Source organism: Biomphalaria glabrata, chromosome 9 (genome assembly GCF_947242115.1).
Source record: "Biomphalaria glabrata chromosome 9, xgBioGlab47.1, whole genome shotgun sequence".
Taxonomy (NCBI): Eukaryota; Metazoa; Mollusca; class Gastropoda; family Planorbidae; genus Biomphalaria; species Biomphalaria glabrata.
The window spans coordinates 38848039-38866522 of NC_074719.1; the positions used below are offsets into that span (position 1 = coordinate 38848039).

The following is an 18484-nucleotide window of genomic DNA, read 5'->3' on the forward strand; positions in this document are numbered from 1 at the left end:
TGGTATTAAATTTGGACGCTGACTGAATATTTAGATATCTAGATCAGAAATCGACCTATAAATAGATCTAGTCATAGTCTAGATTGGAATTTAGGTCTAGATCTAGAGTTCTTGACCAGATTCAAAGAGATAGATCTAGGTATGCTTCGGCTAATCAACTGAAGAGTATGAATTGTAGATTTTATAGACAAATGTATATTTTTAACTGTACTGGCCGACTGGGACTGGAGAGCTAAAAATGTACTCGTAGGCCGTAGGCAATGTCAACAAACGTCCAGTTTAACAAAATGGCGTAATGAAATGTTAATCTTACTTTTTGAGAAGGGCTTACTCCATTTCAATTAATTTTTTATTTTACTTTGTAAATTTATATTTAAATACTAGGGACTGTTATAAGATTACTGATGATCTGATTATCATTATGATATAATAAATAAATAAATATTAAATATATCTTATAGATCTAGATCTAGATATGATCTTACAGTACAAATAGTAAGTTAGTAGATTCAAGTAAAATTCTAGTTACTTACAGTTACAGATTTATCATTATCATTGATGATTGATATTGTAGAGTTTGGTAAGAGACATACTGATACATACTTTAACTTTCTCTCTTGTCATGATTTTGTTAACAATAACATGGATGATATAGATCTAGATCTATATTTAAAATTTGATAACTAAGCATAATTCTAAATCATTTAAATGATCAATAATTATTTAATTTGACTTTTGTTTACTAAGAAATTATTTGATGGTGTTAATAAAAGCCTTTGAAGACTTGCACATCTCCAAAAGACTCCTTTATGGTCAATTAAAAAAAGGGGAGGGATCATGAGGTGGACAAAGAAAATGCTTCAAGGACATCTTCAAAGCATCTCTGAGCCTTGAACATTGACCCTGCTACTTCGGAGACTGAAACACATGATGAAGCATCTTCTTTCTTCTTTTCTTTTAGAACATATGCTAGTATACAGGCCTACCTTTGTTTGCACTATACACAGTGTTTGTATGCTGCGGCTGTGAGCCAAATTTATGCATTTCTTTGACTCCTTGGCTGCAACTCTTCCTCCATAAAACGTTTCTGAGGCACAGATTCTATTTATTAACTTGCCTTGTAAGAGACAACTGAACTTTTTTAAAATGCAAGCCTACAAAAATAATACTCACTTTTAGAAAGCAACAATAGCGCAGATAGTGCCTTTGCAAAACATGTGTTTCTATGATGGTGGTCTATAATTTCTCATTCAATCTATCTTGTAATGCTTTAAGGAGTCTTTGGTGCGAGTTTTTCATAATCAACTTCTTCTACTGATGTCTACATAAAACAGTGCACAATATGTTCGTGCATGTCTATTATTTATTCAACTCTTTGCTGAATAAATAGAAACAATTCAATTGAGTCGAGTGTGACACTTCTCACTAAAGACATGTTCAGACTAAAAAGACTTAAGCCAAATTTAATCTTAAGATTATTATATTTTGTAAAATTATAGAAGTCACTGTATGGCCAATTAGGTAGTATTTTTTTCCCAAAGATGTACATAAACTTTCAAACTTCTTGGAAAATCGTTAGACCGTTTTCAAAATACTCATCCACCAACTTAGTTTCCTCCCATGAAGAATTTGTAAGTTAATAAGTGGAATCATAAGTTGATAATACTTTTATTAATATTTATAATATATATTCTAAATTCTAACCTTTTGGAATTAGATTTTTCATTCTAGCTTTTAACTTTTAATAATGTAAAGTCATATTTTTTAAACAAATTCAATTAACAAGAATCTACCTACTTATGATGGTTTAAGTGCTAATAAGTTTTTTATGACCTCAAAAGGTTTTGCTATACTGTTGTATTCTTTGATCTAATAATTTTTTAAATTTTACTAGCTAAATTATTGTTGTGATGGCTGAAGAGATGGAGACAACGGACGTGGCGGGAATGTCATCACCGACATTTACATCACTGGTTACACCTCAGCATGGGAAGCTTGCCAACTTTGATGTTGAGAAAAAAATTGGCAAAGGGCAGTTCTCTGAGGTATACAGAGCAAAATATAAGCAAGATGATGGAATGCCACTGGCTTTGAAGAAAGTACAGGTACACTAGACATTTTAAATTGTGGGTAGTCAGCACACTGTTATTCTCATTGTCAATATTTTAGTTTAATAAATGATAAACATTGTTTTTATTAGGAGGGAGAGGGGATGCAAATTTATGCTTTTAATTCTTCTAGCAGTTGAAAAAAAATATATATGGAAATTACCACTGTTAAAAAAAAATGTTTTGTAAAATGTTTTACATGTTTCGGATGTTCCTTCAGAGTTGAAGATAATTACTTCCTAGTCCAAACCTCCCGCAGGACGACGGGGGATGGGAGCGGGCAGGGTTTGAACCCTCGACCATCGATAAATGTGAACGACAGTCCAGCGCGCAAACCGCACGACCAGGCAGCCATGTTAGACCTGTGGATAGATGAACTAGTTTCCTTATTTCCTATCTTTATGGTCTAATATGTTTAACTTCATTTTTTTCACCCATTATCTTCATTTTGATTATCTTCTTCTTCTAGCCAGCTTTTTTGCTGCTGAGCTGTGATTATATGTACATTGTAATTCTTTGTAGGGGGCATGATGGTCGAGTGGTTATGTGCTAGGCTTCCACGGGTCAAATCTCAGTGAAGACTTGGATTTTGATTTTGGGGATTTCCAATGTGACACTAAGTCCACCAAACTCTAATGGGTATACAGCTAATGTTGGTCATTGTGCTGGCCACATGACACCCTGCTTGTTAACAGTTGGCCAAAGAAACAGATGACCTTAACATCTTCTGCCCTATGGGTAGCAATGTCTGAAAAGGGGAACTAATTCTTTGTAACAAACTATACTAGCATATTATTTTACACGAACAGATATTTGAGATGATGGATGCTAAAGCAAGAAATGATTGCATGAAAGAAATAGATTTGCTTAAAGTAAGTCAATTTTTTAAATTTAGACACTAGGTAGTTGTCACCAAATAAAACAAAAATTGTCAATATAGAAAAATATTAAATGTTTGACACTCAAATAAGCAACCTCTTCAATGCATGTTATATAACTAGCTGCTTGAATTGTTTCTGTTAACAGCAACTGGACCATCCTAATGTCATCAAATATTTAGACTCATTCATTGAGAACAATGAGCTGAACATTGTCCTGGAGCTTGCTGATGCTGGGGACTTGCAGAGAATGATCCGAGTGAGTTGAAATTTGTTCCCCTATTTTTATTCCTTTATAATTTGTAATTAAATTCTATTGAATAATTGAGACATGGTGGCAAAGTGATAACGTGCTTGGCTTTCCAAGCGAAGTGTCACATGTTGAATTCCTGGAGAACACTATTGTCTCATGATAAAAAAACGTTATTGAGTGCCAGTGACAAAAAAACAACAACAAAAAACTTGCAGGTACATCTTTTTTTTCTTCTTGAAATCACTGTAAACTTACATAATAGCTATAATTATAATAGCTCATAGCAGTCCAAGAGAGCTAAAGATAAGTTGGAATGTATAGAAGTATTCTGGGTCGCAGAGTATATAAAGGGACAATAGTGAAAAGTCATGGACATTCGTATATTGTTTCATTTCAACACTGTGAGTTTATTTTTTAAATTGACTGTTAATGTGTTTTTGTACTTGAAGTATTGTTAATGCTTTTTAAGTTTGTATGATATTAAAATACTAATTTTCTTTTTGTGGATTAGCATTAATTAAACATTGCTTCACGAGCCTTCAGTTTATGGTTGGATATTATGACACTAGATTTATGTCTAGAATTACATGTTTGCAATAGCTACACAATACCAGCTAGATTCTTATACCAATAACATCTTAGTTAACTATTGGCCATAGAAGCAGATGATCCAGGGCCATATGGACTGTAACTATTTTAACTATTGAATGAAATAAACTTTTTTTTTTTAATTGAAGTTTTTATTTCATTGGCAGCATTTCAAGAAACAGTGTCGGCTGATCCCAGAGAAGACAATATGGAAATACTTTGTACAGATATGCAGTGCTCTAGATCACATGCACTCCAAAAGAATCATGCACAGAGGTAGACTTCAGAGTTTAATTATTTGGTTCATGCTTAACTATTTGGGCTTGCTTCCAGGAATTGAGATCTCAGGGGCAGGGGATGTTAAGTTTTTGTAGCTAACAGCTGACATAAATGTCATGTGACCAATGGCCACATGCTCACTGACTTACTTGACTTAATCCTGTGCACTTCCAGTGGAGCATAGGGCCGCAACCACACCTCTCCACCGAACTCGGTTCTGAGCAGCTTTCTTCATCTGCTATCATGTCATTCCAGTACCCTCAGCTTCACTGATGACTGACCTCTTCCAGGTTTGCTTGGGTCTGCCCACTTTCCTCTTTCCTTGTGGGTTCCAGTCAAGTGCCTGCCTTGCAACATTGGTAGCTGGTTTTCGCAGGGTGTGTCCTATCCAGCTCCATTTTTGTTTTGTGATGTCTTGGGCTATGGGCTTTTGTCTAGTTCTCTCCCACAAATCGATAGTAGTTATCTTTTCTGGCCACCTAATTCCTAATATCCGGCGTAGGCATCTGTTAACAAAGGTCTGGAGCTTTTCCATATTTGTTTTAGTGACACATGCTCAACTTTCCCACAATATATCTTGTACATGTGCTTGTTATAGCTGAGTGGGGGGGGAGTGGAGCAAGGCATCGAGAATATTATGAAAAATCCCATCCTACTCAGGTATTTGAAATCAATTCCTTGTCTCTACAGTCAGGGATTTTAAAAAAATTTTTGGTCAACTCATTATTTACTGTTTTTTTTTCTTTTTAAATATATGTAGCATTACATTTTACTCATATGTTTATTTATGGAAGTATTTCTGGACAAAACTTGTCCATTGGTAAATAAAATTGCAGTGGAAAAAAAATATAATTGGACTATTATTAGTTCATGAAATATTAAAACTATGTATATATTTAACATAAAGTAAATTGGTTTACTAGATTACTTGGTATAATATATATTAAAATAAAAGTAATGTAATTCTAGATAAATTCATATTTGTATATGATTTTGAAATTATCTACTGCAGACATCAAGCCAGCCAATGTTTTCATCACAGCACAAGGAGTAGTGAAACTTGGGGACCTTGGACTTGGTCGATTTTTCAGCTCCAAAACAACAGCTGCCATGTCTCTAGGTTAATTATTGCTTTTTTTTTTAAGAATTGTTTGTTTATTTTAAGAACCTTTATAGAGTTAGATTTCATTATACCAATTTTTTTTAAACTGTAGTATTTTAGTATGATATATAATGGTTAGTTTATATGTCTCCATCACTTCAATGTTCCTAGTTTTTCTTAGGGACATTTGCTGTTTTCTGGGAGAAGGTTTCTGTACTGCCTTTAGTCACTCTGCAAACACTACTCAAGTGTGATCTTGAATTTATAATTTCTAGTTTACTTCAAGACACAAACTCAAGCCTTATGTAGTTATTAGTTGAACAGTGTGTGCCACTGAGTTATAAATCTTCAAATGCTTTTGGATTTCTATTTTTAATGTTATAAAGTGGCATTGTATTTTTTATCTTTCAGTTGGAACCCCATATTACATGTCACCAGAGAGAATTCATGAAAAAGCTTATAATTTCAAATCTGATATATGGTCCTTGGGCTGTCTTTTGTATGAGGTAACATCATAGATCTTTTAATATAGATTATTATTACTTATATTGTTATACAGAATATTGAACTTAGCTACTCTGAGAGGGTGTCTATTCTAGTTCATTTTATCCTTTGTTGAAATTGATATAAATGTAATTATGGTATCTATTTCTGAAGGTTCTATAAAATGTAAATCTGTATGATTTGACTTGCATTTTTGTAGTGTACAAAGCATATGAATAAATCTGCAGATAGTTATATAAAAAAAGGGATCATTAGTATTTCAAACAATAATTTGTGAGTGTAAATATGGAACAATAGAAATGGGAAATTGTTAGCTAAAACTTATTTAAAATGTGCTTTTATCATTGTCAACAATTGATTTTTTATATTTTTTTTTTAAAGACAAACCATCATGATTTAATCAAGCATAATTTTACAAAACATTGGCAAAGTTACTCCAATTAATGTTGGCTTTCCAGTTTCCTTAGCAGTAGCATTAAGAAGACATCTCTTTAGTTTCTGAATCTATTACTATTTCTGTAACATCAAATTTAATTTTATGCATAATTCTATAACTAATAATTGTGTTTGTCTGTGTCTAGATGGCTGCTCTTCAATCTCCTTTCTATGGAGATAAAATGAATTTATTCTCATTGTGTAAGAAAATTGAGCAGTGCGACTACCCTCCTCTTCCCGCTGATTGGTACTCAGATCAGGTAATCTAATATATAAAGCAGAAAGGCGTATGTAGGTATGTCCCGCATAGAAATCAAAACCGTTAGATCAATCTTGATAAAACTTGGCATAAAGGTTCCTTAGATCATGGCGGAAACTGTAGTTTATGTTTTATTCCCTACCACTACCGGAGGGCCCTAAAAATAGACAAAAAGTACCTAATTGTATCTCTATTAAAAACGAAACTTTTTAACAATTCGGGTAAACCCATTTTCACACTACTTTTATTTTCGTAGCAAAATAAAAAAATGTGAAGGGAACGTTTTCCAAGTTTGACATAGATCTACATTCAAGCCAATAATAATTCAAAATAATACCAAAATTAAGGCCTGCAGGCGCGGGTCATATCCAGCTAGTATAGATATATTTTGGCTTTTACTAAATGTTTATGCTTGAGATTTGTATCCCTTATTTCAGGGTTGAAAATTCTATTCAAACTTGAAGCAGAAATATCAAACTTTTAAAAGTATGGATCCTCTCATAAAAATGAGATGAATGCCTGGGCATTAGCTATAGTCAGAACATAATCACCCACACAGCTGTTCCGCCTCTCCAGGCAGCTGATGTATCTAAAACAGTAAATGCTGATACAGTTTGGGGTCTGTGGCTTTGCAGGTTCAGCCAGAGTGTAGTTTTAAGTGCTGCAAACACCTAAGGGTTGTCAGCTCCTGATTTTTTCCTCAGCTTTGACCTCTGAAGCCTTTCCCATGTTTGGGTATAGCTGCAAGGCGGAAGAGGTTTGAATTCAGAATTTTCCTACTCCTAGGTGTGTAGCCAGTCAAGGCTCTTGAGCCCCTTCTTCCTGAACCTTACTGGCTTAGGCTCCAGTTACTGGCCATTACCCCTTCTGAGCCAAATGTGAAAGCCAGAATTTGATCTGGCTATCAGAGGTCATTTGAGCTGCATACCATAGGAAGCATTTTGTAGGCAGTGTAGTGCTTATATCCATTTTAAAATATGAACCATTATCAAAATTTAGAAAAATTTTAATTTTTAGTATATTTAAAAAAGAACCTGCGATTTCATTTGAAACAGTTTTGATGACAAAATTTAAATAGTTGTAAAAATCGTTTTTTCACCACAAAAAAATAGTGACCTTGCTTTATTTGTAATATAAAAAGTTATGTATAAGACCAGGAGAGTATTTTTTTCAATGATTAAGCAGTTTTAGAAACATATTTAAATAATTAGGTTTCTATAAGATAAAAAGTTTCTTTTTTGCACTATTTTTTTTAAAGTTTGTGCTACACAATTTGTGCAATTTTTTAAATTTATTTTTGAACTTTTTGTTTGGTATCTAGAACTTGGTAAGTAGTTCTGTAATTAACATATAATACCCTTGAAGAATTTCTGTTGTATTCTATTAATTACTTTAGCTGCGTTCATTGGTGAACATGTGCATCAACCCAGACCCTGACCAGCGCCCTGATATCCAGTATGTGTATGAGATTGCCAAGAGGATGTACCACATGTCTGAGCAGCAAGGGCAGCAGCGCCAGCTACAGCAAGTACAGCAACAGCAGCAGATTTCCCCCATGCCCCAGCAGGTGGCACAGTGAGTCCACGAGGAGGTACCATCACACAGAGATTAATGCCATGGATCAGCGTCTCTCAGAGGTACATTAAAGGGACATGCTATGATCATTTGGCGTACATCACAAAATGAACTAAAAGCTGTTGTAAAACACATTATAGCGGAAATGCAAAATTATGAATTGTTCAATTAAAAAGATAGTAAATTTGTTGACAAGAAATGTTCACTCTTTAAAAAAATAACCATTACATTCCAATATTTCTGCTGCTGTAATTATTGTTCTCTACCACAAAGTATAAATATGCTTTGAATCAAGGCATTACAAAAACCAAACATTCATAAGTTAAGTTTTGTCTTTGGTGTTTTGTTAATGATTCTAAGTTTAATTGCTAATATTTTATATAGCATAACAATGTTTACATTGAGAAAGCACAGCAATATGACATTATAAACTGCAAAGTATCCAGGCTTGCTTATATCATGCAGTCTTTCTGGTTTATTTTTATTTGAGGTAAAAAGATATTTGAATTTTTTATGCTTTGTTTTTTAATTTAAGAAACTTGTTACATTTTGTATGTATTTTTTTTTTTTTTTTTTTCACTAAACTAATCTTGTGAAAATGTAACATTAGATAAAACAGATTTTACTTTGTTTTAATACCATGGTGGTAATTTGAAAATTGAGTAGCTATTGTTTTACAGGATAAGAATTTTGAATTATATCTTACTATGTGATAACCTCTTCTAATATTAATATTGAAATAGGCACTTCTGAATTAAAAATTTCAATATGCATTGTCCACCTTACAGAAGTTGACCACCTACCAGGCAAATCATTAGTTATAACAAGTGGAGTAACTGCTTAACCAATTTTATTTTTTGGGGCCTGTGTTCAACATATTATACTATTTTTTAACTGGGTGAATATTTTTTTAAACCATTAACTAAACTGCTTTTTGATAAAATTATTCATAACATTTTTAAAATTTACAATTGGCACTTTGCCCAAATTTTGAAAAATCAATTTTTTGATGTCAGCCTTTGAAAAATAAAAAAAAATGAAGACAAAAGGCTTGTATAAAGACCTCTTCCGTCCATATTAAAACCCTAGTCCTGTCGTCCTTGAATTTTGGTACTTTGTTTTTATCTAATTTCTCAACATGTTATTTTGGTTGGGATACATCTTTGCTAAATACTTGTAAATGATTTCTATTTTTAATTTTTTTAAAATTATTTTTTTATATTACAAAATCTTCAACATGTCTGTTTTATTTTCTCAAAGCAATTAGCCTTCAGCAGTATTTTCTTGTTTTTATTATTTTTTTCCCATCCATCCAAGTATTTTATATTTTGTACTTTGTTCTTCATTAAAATAATGTATGAACTCTTTTGGAGATTTTTTTTTTACTCTTAAAGAACAAAGCTGAGTTTATATTGTTGTTCTGTTAAGCTTCTCCACTTATTTTTGTTTTTAACTCTTTCTCTCCTAATTGATGATCGTTGATTTGACCTCTTTAAATTAAATTAATGTTTAATTTTATAAACCTTATTTTGTGTACTATAAAAAAAGCATGCATTCCCCTTTAATTCTATATCAATTAAAATATTTTCCGATCACAAATGACAAAGCTATTGATGCTTAATCATAACAGGGTAGTGAAAAAGTAATGAGCAAATTGAAGAATTCCGTCCAAACGTAGAAAAATAATTATAGAGAGAAAGAGTTAAAGAAATTTTTATTTATTCATTTAAATGTGATTCAACTTTTTATGTAATAAGATAAAAAAAAGAAATAATCTGCTGTTTAAGTTAAGTAGTAAGATACAATAGTAGAACAGAGCAAGTATTGCTTATGTATTTACAGTTTGTGTATTATAACCATGTCTACAGAATTTTTCAAAGATGCCACTTTTTATGTTATTTTTGTTTTTTAATCATTTTCATTTGATCCCTTTTTTGCCTAATTCAGAACTAATTTAAATTTTGGCCAGTGGAATCCCATCTTGAATTTTCCTTTTTACTATATTGTGATAAAACATTGGAATCAGGATTAATCATTTTAGAACTATGTTGATGTATGAGTGAAGGCTGACAATGAATGCTCTATAAATAATATTTTCTAAAGTATCCTGAAACTCAGATAAAGCTGTCCAGAGGGACAGTCTGTCCAGTTTTATTTATTTTTTTTTTGCATTTGTTTTTTCTAAACACTGTTGAGTTTTTGTTAGAAAATCTAAATCACAAAAATTTAATCTCTGTGATTTTCTAAAACAAATTTTTGTAAACTTTTATAGGTGACTGTTTTTTTTTATGTAACATTTTCATTTTTTGTTTTTGTGTGTTTGAAATAGATATCCCACAAATTTAACTTTTCTAGTTTAAATATGAAAAAAAAATGTGTAGAAAATGTTATTATATTACAAACATTTTGAGGGAGCTAGTATTTATAATTTCCTAAAATCACTTGTTTTTTTTCTGTGCCCCATTTTGTGTAGGCATAATACTGTAAAAAAAAAAAAAAGATATAATTATTCAATTCTGGAACTAATTTCTTAGTACATATATTATTAATACATTTGAAAAGAGATTACTGAAGTATTTATTTGTCAAAGATGAGAATGTTGAGATTCTGTGAATGGATATTTTGGTATTTGGCTGTTGTGTTGAGACAATCTGTGGTGATAAACCTGTAGCTTTACCAAACACTTCTGTGATTAGTTCTGAAATATCAGAGATTGTATCTTCATATACATTTAGAAGTATCCCAGCATGCACTATCAGTGACATGCTAGATATTTGATAATACATTATTTTTTTGACTTCATTTGTAAAAATGATACTTATTTGCCTAAGTGATAGAGCTTGACTTCCCAGGTAAAGGTCCTGACATTTTTAGTGAGATGTTATCAGTGTAATATATTTGTATAGCATTGAACAATGCTTTTTCAGGCTAGAGTTTCTGGTCTGATGTATGCACTTCAATAAAAAAAAATATTTTTTTTTTAGTCCCAACTATCTTGGTCAGCTCTTTTGAAACCTTTATCGTTTTACTTTCAATTTGTATGGTGTCTTTTGTTATTTGTAATGACACTGAAATTTGTAATGATGACATAGTATTTGTAAAATGTAACATAAGTATACAATGTGTTAAGTGTGTTGATTGTACTAGCTGGTCACTTAGTACTATTCACCTTAGTGTACATTCCATATCAGATGCTATTTTATCTTCTGAATGTTCCGTCCTTTATGATCTGAACCTAAGCTTGAACATCAAAACCCTTTGATATTTTTTTCTAAGCTTACAAGTCCAGAATTTCCACATGTTTTGTGTTATATTATAGGCTTATAACCCCCATGATTTACCAACCTCTTGACATAAATATAAGTTATGGTACTTATATTAACAGGTTTTATAGTCACTTATATATATATAATAATATTTAAGGTTTTAATAAAATATGGTTGAAATACTCAGGCTGCTTGTTTTTCAATATAGTTTTGAAGATCCAATGATGCAAACTAATAGTTTTTAAAAGAAAACAAGTAACGACTCTCTAAATGATTATTGGCTGTTTCTTTTTTTTATTATCATGGTTCGACACTTGAATATAAGCTGCCGGTTAGTCTATCCAGAAAGATTTATTCTACATTAGTTAGTTTACCCTGAAGTTTGTTGGCATCTAATGGGTTACAAAATGATTGTGTCTATTCTGCATGGACAAGTGGGACTACTACACAGCAGTTCGAGGTGTCTGTATGCAAGATTTTCTACAATTGATTTGTGTTATTTTTTAGAAAGTTAACTATTAACAAGTCAGTATTGATAAATATGAACATTATTATCATCATACTTTTTGACGTTTTAATGTAAATCAGAAAAGTATGTTACAAAATTGTTCAACCAGTAAAAAATGTTTTTTTAGATGCCTTTATAATATTTTTAGTTGCTTACATGAATGAAATGAGCAGGAACTGTTTTTCTAATGTAGTTTGTAACTTTTTTTTTTTCAAAGTCGCATATCATCTTGATGTCATTGCTTGTGACTTATGAAAAAATATGTTATTATTATGACATTGTATTTAGAGTCCTAGATTTGTAGCACAATTTTAGTGGTGGACTTTCACAATGGTGTGCTGTACTGTAAGGGGTCAAATAATTGTCTGGTCTAAGAAGAAATTAAAATAATAAAGACTTGCACTCATGGCTTTGTTATTGTTTATTTTCAAACAAATTCAAAAATAATATTAGTAGAAATAGAAAGAAGTTCCAAACATTATTACATTGCTTTACACATATTTACAATAAATGTCTAATCAATATTATATATATATATATTTATATACTATATACATGGCTGTGTAACAAGCTGGACGGATTAATTCAACACTTGTGATAGTAATTATATAATCATGTAGAGTATTGATGATGTCTTAAAAAAAGATAAAATAGTTTCTTAATACAAATAAATAGAAAAAAAACAAACTGACATGTCGTAACTAAACTTACTTTTTTGCCAATAAATTAGTGATAGAGGTAAAAAAAAAAAAAAATAATATCCAACTGCATATATCTAAAACTAAAATTTAAAATGTTTTTCCAAAGTTTCAATTTGATCACATGTAAATTATATATTGGTATACAAACTGCAATGACAACTTATCCAAATGTATTTTTATGCATTAAAAAACTTGCCATCATTAATCTAAGAATCAATTTAAAAAAGAGAGAGAGAGATATCACAGCAAATAACAAAGATGAATAGTACTTTCTTTTTTATCATTGATGCATTCACTTTCAGTTGTGTAAAAACAGTAACCATAGTCCTGAGGTACATTGAATAATTTAGGGTTTATATCTAATCCATTCTATTCTAAGTTCAAATACTGTTATTTTGTGAGTTCCTTTAATCTGTGGATTTGTAACACTGATAAACTAAATCAAATTGGGAAATAGTTTTGAGATTAACAAAAAAAAAAGATCCTTTATATTTACCCATTAAAATTAATCTCAAGCAAATATGGAATGTTGTTAAATTAAATGATGCATAGGTGATATTAGAGTAAGATTATACAAATGTGATGTAGATCCAGTGATGAAAAAATGGTAAGAAAGAATCTAATTTATATAAACATGTATGAAAAAAGAATGCAATTGCAATAAACTTACTTAAATACATTTCTATATACATACAACTTTTTTTTCACAAGACAGACACATAAATAAGCACCAATGGATTATTGAGTACAGGTGAAAATTTGTTGAAAGCCTGAATTGAACACTTACAATTCAGGGCCCATTACTCTCATGATGGTATTTTAAAACAATTCTGTACTGGTATCACATGAAAGATTTGTACAAAATACAAAGTTCAAACATTCAGTACAGAAATTAAACATATTAATAAATAATCCATGTATAACAAAATGTATTTTTTCATTATTCAAAAGAACAAAAACAAAAATGCCCTAAATAAAGATATTTTCTATGAAGCACTATTGATCCTACAATAAAATACCCAGTTCCAACTGAAGAGTTCCTATTGAAGTAAGCATATTGCACTTTGCTTCTTCTCTCCAGACTTTTTAGTCACCCGTCGACGAAGTGCTGAGAAAAAAAAGTTTAACTTATAACTTGTATGAAATGCATAACACTTTTTTTTTATCATATCTTATAAACATTTCTTTTTAAAAAAAAAGAAGATTAATTACTATCTTTGCTTATGCTGTGGCTGAATCTCCTAGGTTCGAACCTCAGTAAAGACTTGGATTTTGAATTTCGTGATCTTTAGGGGGGCCTCTGAGTTCACCCACCTATAATGGGTACGTGATATTAGCTGGGGAATTAAAAATCCCAGGAATCAAACCCGGGACCTCAGTTCGGAAGCCAAGCGCTTTACCGCTTGGCCACCGTGCCTCCAAGCTCTAAAAAAACATGAATAAAACATTTTGAGTCTTGTTAAAGATTAATTTTTGAGCCCCTCAGTTCTTGATGCCTATAGGTTTGTGTCACTGGGCCACATATTGCCATGCATAATCAAGTAAAAACATGAGATTGAATAACCTTTGCCAGACTTCACTCACCTTCTAAATATATGGTTCTATCAAAGTGTCCAGGTGAATATGTTACCCTGTGAGAAGAAACAACAAAACTATCATTGACTTCATTGCTTCAAATTCTAATTTTAAATCCTTAACATCATTGCTGTGTGCCAAAGAAAAAGTTTTTCCTTGAAGAGATTGTGACTAGGCATTACATGAGTTTTTAGGGACATGTCCTCCAACAGAATGAATCATGGTTTCATAGGGTAGAAATAGCATTGAGGCCAATGTACGAGGTGAATGCAAGCAGGGATGTCCAAATCTCCTAGGGAGACTGCTTGCTGCAAGAGGATCTAACTTTTGGAAGTTTTAAAAAATGTATTAAATTCTGTGATTCTGTTTTGTTATTTTTTTAAACAAAATCTGATGATTCTTAGACTCTTTTTGTATTTTGTCCAAATTATACAATTTTAATCTTTCTAAATCATATGATTATAGTTTAATTAAAGATTTTGTTCACTGCTTGAGTATAAATTAAAACGTTGGCTGCCTGGTCGTGCGTTTTGCGCGCTGGACTGTCGTTCGGATTTATCGACGGTCGAAGGTTCGAACCCTGCCCGCTCCCATCCCCCGTCATCCTGCGGGAGGTTTGGACTAGGAAGTAAACTATCTTCAACTCTGAAGGAACATCCGAAATATGTAAAACATTTTTTTTTTACTTTAAAAATAAGATTAAAATATTTTTAAAATTACCCGTCTTCCCCTGGCCTAATGCTGGTCTCATAGTGACCAAAAACTGGGCGGTGGTCAGAAACTTTAATAGACATGACAGCATCATAATGCAGGCATTGAATGTCATTTTTCTTCTTACAGCGAAACACCACTCTGTCCTGTATATAGCAAATTAGAAATAGTAAGCACAGTAACATATTAATAGATATTGCTGTTTACACAAATAATAAATTGTACAGTATGAGATCAGCATAGGATGTGCAGTAACTAAAACTGTATGGTCATTGTCATGAGTCAAGTCTGTGACCTATTTCGACAACTTTCTAGAAGCTCGAGGTCAAACCAGTGCTGTCCAGCGTAAACAAGTGAATTTTAGGTATCCAATCAAAGAAAGAGGTTAAGCAAAAAAAAATAGTATACGTCAGCTTCTAGAAGGTCAAAGTTACTAAAATAATTAGGGGAGAAGTTTCCATGATTCTGGAATGTATGATTGGAAAAAAATATAAATTAGGGGAAAGTGAGTTAGTCTGGGTCCTCACATAGTAATGGTTCTAGTAGAGCGATGGTCCTCGCATAGTAACGGTTTAGTATGAAGTTTATTAGTTGAAGTTTTATTAGTTATACTAAGTGAAGTGTTTTTTTATCTTTAAGTTTTATTTTATGAAGAAGTAGTTATTGAATTGAGAAGTTAATTATATGTGAAAGTTGAAGAAGTATTATGAAAGAAGTTTTGAGATAATACAGATGTTTCTTCAGTGAATTATAAAGTTATTAATACAATCTCCGGCGTGTGATGGTTCTGTTTGATCAACACTTAATATAAGAAGAATTAACCAGAAGTAGATAAACAGAAAACGTCACAGTCATATCACAGATTCCTTCGAACGCGCAGAGGACCTTGCTACCAGGTAAAGGAGATGAGGCAGAGAAAGCAGTGGGAAGACAACATCAAAGAATGGACGGGCCTGTCATTGAAAGTGATTCTAGTCAAAACAAAAGAAAAAAAAGGAGGAGTGGAGAGAGATGGTCAACAGACTAATAGATGGGTGATGGTGAAATTATGTAATGGTGAAATTATGTAATGGTGAAATTATGTAACAGCTCCTATTTTTTATTTGAAAAATCCTCTTTTAAACCCTAAGCAAAGAAGGGTAACTCTGAATAAAAAATTCTTTAAAAAATAAAAATAAATATACATAAAAATTTAAGAACTTATACTAATAAATATATAAAAAAACTTTAAAAAAAATAGATAGTTATGTCAAGTTTAGAAAAAATATATATACTTTTAATACCTTTGGAATATAAAAAAAAAAGCTTAAAAAAACAACTAATTTTCCTGGTTGGGGGCTTGTACACTGGGTCTTTTCATTCTAAAAATTCGTTTAAAAATAATGAAAAATGAGGTACACTTCTGGTTTTCACTAAAAAATAGAGTCAACACATTCTCATTCTCGTTCTATATGAGAGCTCTTCTAATAGGAAAGTTTTTAAAATAATAATTGTGTCACAACGTTCCCTTGTTATGTATATAATCTGAACTGCTGTAGGAGCTAATGGGTGAATGCTAATAAAATCTTATGCCTAATTATTTAACACATTCACATTAATTTTCAAAGTGGGATTTTCTTTCACATTCTTTATAGTATTTAATTCTATGGTGCTGAGTTTAATAAATCGTCAAATAGTTGTACCAAAAACCTGGCTGCCTAGTCGTGTGGTATGCGTTCTAGAATGTAGTTCAGTGGTCTCAAAGGTCCCAGGTATGAGCCTTGTCCACTGCCATCCCCAGCCAGGTTTGTGCTAATATGTAATTATCTACAGAATCTGAATGAACATCAAAATGTAAAACAAAGCAGATCACAAAAAAAAAATAAAAAAAAAATTAAAAATTGGAAAAACTTACAGTGTAAGAAGGAACCCTACTCTTTGTTGAGCTGTCATACGAGTCTTTATTCAAATCAAATTTAAATGTGGGATAAAAATTTATTCGGCCCTCTTGGAAACCTCCAAAAATTTTATCTGCAAAAGAAGCGATAATTAATAAAATGAGTAAAACAGAACGAAAATGGAGAAAATGTATTTGTATTGGATTTGTCAATTTGAGTTTCTCTATAATTAAATTATTAAAAATTAATGTAAACTGCAACATATGCATTTGAGACATGGAAGTCATCTGTCAAAATGGAGAAAAGTCCAAATGTGGCTCAACTAAAATGGCTGAGACGGATTTTGGGAGTCAGTTACACAGATCAGGTCTCAAACAAGGAAATCCTATGCCGAACTGGGAGTCAAACACCTAGTGCTGTTGTGACAGAGCGTTGCATGAGGTTTGCGGGACATGTTCTATGACAAAATAAACTACGCATACCAAGAGTTGTGATAACATGGAGGCCAATACGAGGAAAGCGCAAACAGGGACATTCTCGTATAACTTGGCGCCACACCTTCATGGAGGACCTCAGAATAGTGGACACCAGGTGGAAGGAGGCTTCAGACATTGCCAATGAGAACAAAGCAGATAATTTTAAAAAATTTTAAAAGCCAATATAAATATGTTTTCAGCAAGTATGTCTTGATGCTCTTCACGATTGGCTCCTGTATTTAAAAGGCCAGCAAACTATCATTTTTTAGTGAACAATGTTGTGACAATTTGAAGAGATATGTCCATGGAGCACAGAGATCTCTAAGGAACATATGGAGTATTCATACATATACTACATCCCATCCCAGCAGCAAGAAAAAGCTGCCTTGAAGAAGAAGGTGCAATATACATATTTCGGAGTTTTAACAAAAATTTCTAAACATAAAAGTGATACAGAGAGACTGTATTGTTTGTATTGAGAAACCTAAAAACTGATTTTAAAATAATGTATCAAGCTGAGTTTTAATATATTTATGATATGTCCTAGTAGGGACACATTTTATTTCTGATTTTTTGTTTTCCTTGTAGTTATTTCCTTTTTCTAAATATTCATGAGTTATACTTTTTCATTAATCAAAAAAAAAATTAAAGTAATAAGAAATATAAAGTATGATTTCATCAAAAAAAATATTATGATAGCAAAACCTATTGAATATAAAGTAAAAATTGGTGAAAAATACTATCATGATTAATTCCATTTTATCTATACATTTTTTGAAGTTCTCCGTGAAGCAAGTCAAGGGTCTGGTGGTAATCTCAAACAAAATTAGAGAATTTTTTGAAGTAGTTTTCATTTTTATATATAGGAAATCTTATAAGTCTATTATGTAAATACATGCAAATTTTTAAAGTTAATTTTTATTTTAACAAAAAAGCAAATGCAAAAGCAAATCCATACCTTCAGACATGTATTTTAATAACTGGTCTCCACCTAGCAGCGTTTCGAAATTTGGGAACTCCTCTGATGTTATTTCATTTACTTTGCCAACCACTGCCTGGCGCTCACGTTCAATGCGGAAGTTCAAATCACCAAACCAGAAAACACAATCAAAGGCTGTAGTTACATCCCCTAAACACATCAATGCAGAAACATGAATTGATTGTTACTCATTATTACATGTGTGCAGTTAGAAGTCTGTCTTTTCTTTCAAGTCATTTTTTTTAATACAGTATTTTTTATTCTGTTATTATATAAATCATAACATTGCAAAAAGAAATTAGTATATTATATACTTGACTTCTAGTCACATGATCTTTGATTAGCTGAAACCTACTAAACTTTTTTGTTTTAGTGGGCACTTGTTTATAGGAGGTTTTTTGCCACCCATC

General features: G+C 31.7%; 2 protein-coding genes across 9 annotated transcripts in view; one reads left to right on the forward strand and one right to left on the reverse strand.

Annotated features, from left to right (window-relative positions):
* On the forward strand, positions 1–12161 carry LOC106080070 (serine/threonine-protein kinase Nek7-like). Of its 3 annotated transcripts, none has more exons than XM_013241372.2 (9): positions 1–139; positions 1895–2105; positions 2918–2980; positions 3135–3245; positions 3995–4103; positions 5119–5226; positions 5620–5714; positions 6294–6407; positions 7803–12161. In XM_013241372.2, the coding sequence occupies exons 2-9, from the start codon at positions 1911–1913 to the stop codon at positions 7983–7985; spliced, it is 978 nt and encodes a 325-aa protein (XP_013096826.1). In that variant the 5' UTR covers positions 1–139; positions 1895–1910; the 3' UTR covers positions 7986–12161. The 3 variants fall into 3 exon arrangements, with proteins under 3 accessions (XP_013096826.1, XP_013096827.1, XP_013096828.1); XM_013241373.2 differs by having other exon boundaries at positions 11–165; XM_013241374.2 differs by lacking the exon at positions 1–139 and adding an exon at positions 163–292.
* Positions 11532–18484, reverse strand: part of LOC106080069 (phosphatidylinositol polyphosphate 5-phosphatase type IV-like) — a 19662-nt gene continuing 12709 nt past the window's right edge. For all 6 annotated transcript variants that reach the window (XM_056040949.1, XM_056040947.1, XM_056040950.1 and 3 more), the window contains 5 exons: positions 18054–18224; positions 16637–16752; positions 14752–14888; positions 14041–14087; positions 11532–13564 (listed from right to left, as the gene is read on the reverse strand). In XM_056040949.1, coding sequence (XP_055896924.1) covers positions 13497–13564; positions 14041–14087; positions 14752–14888; positions 16637–16752; positions 18054–18224 — 539 coding nt within the window. In that variant the 3' untranslated portion in view covers positions 11532–13496. The remainder of the gene's footprint in view (positions 13565–14040; positions 14088–14751; positions 14889–16636; positions 16753–18053; positions 18225–18484) is intronic.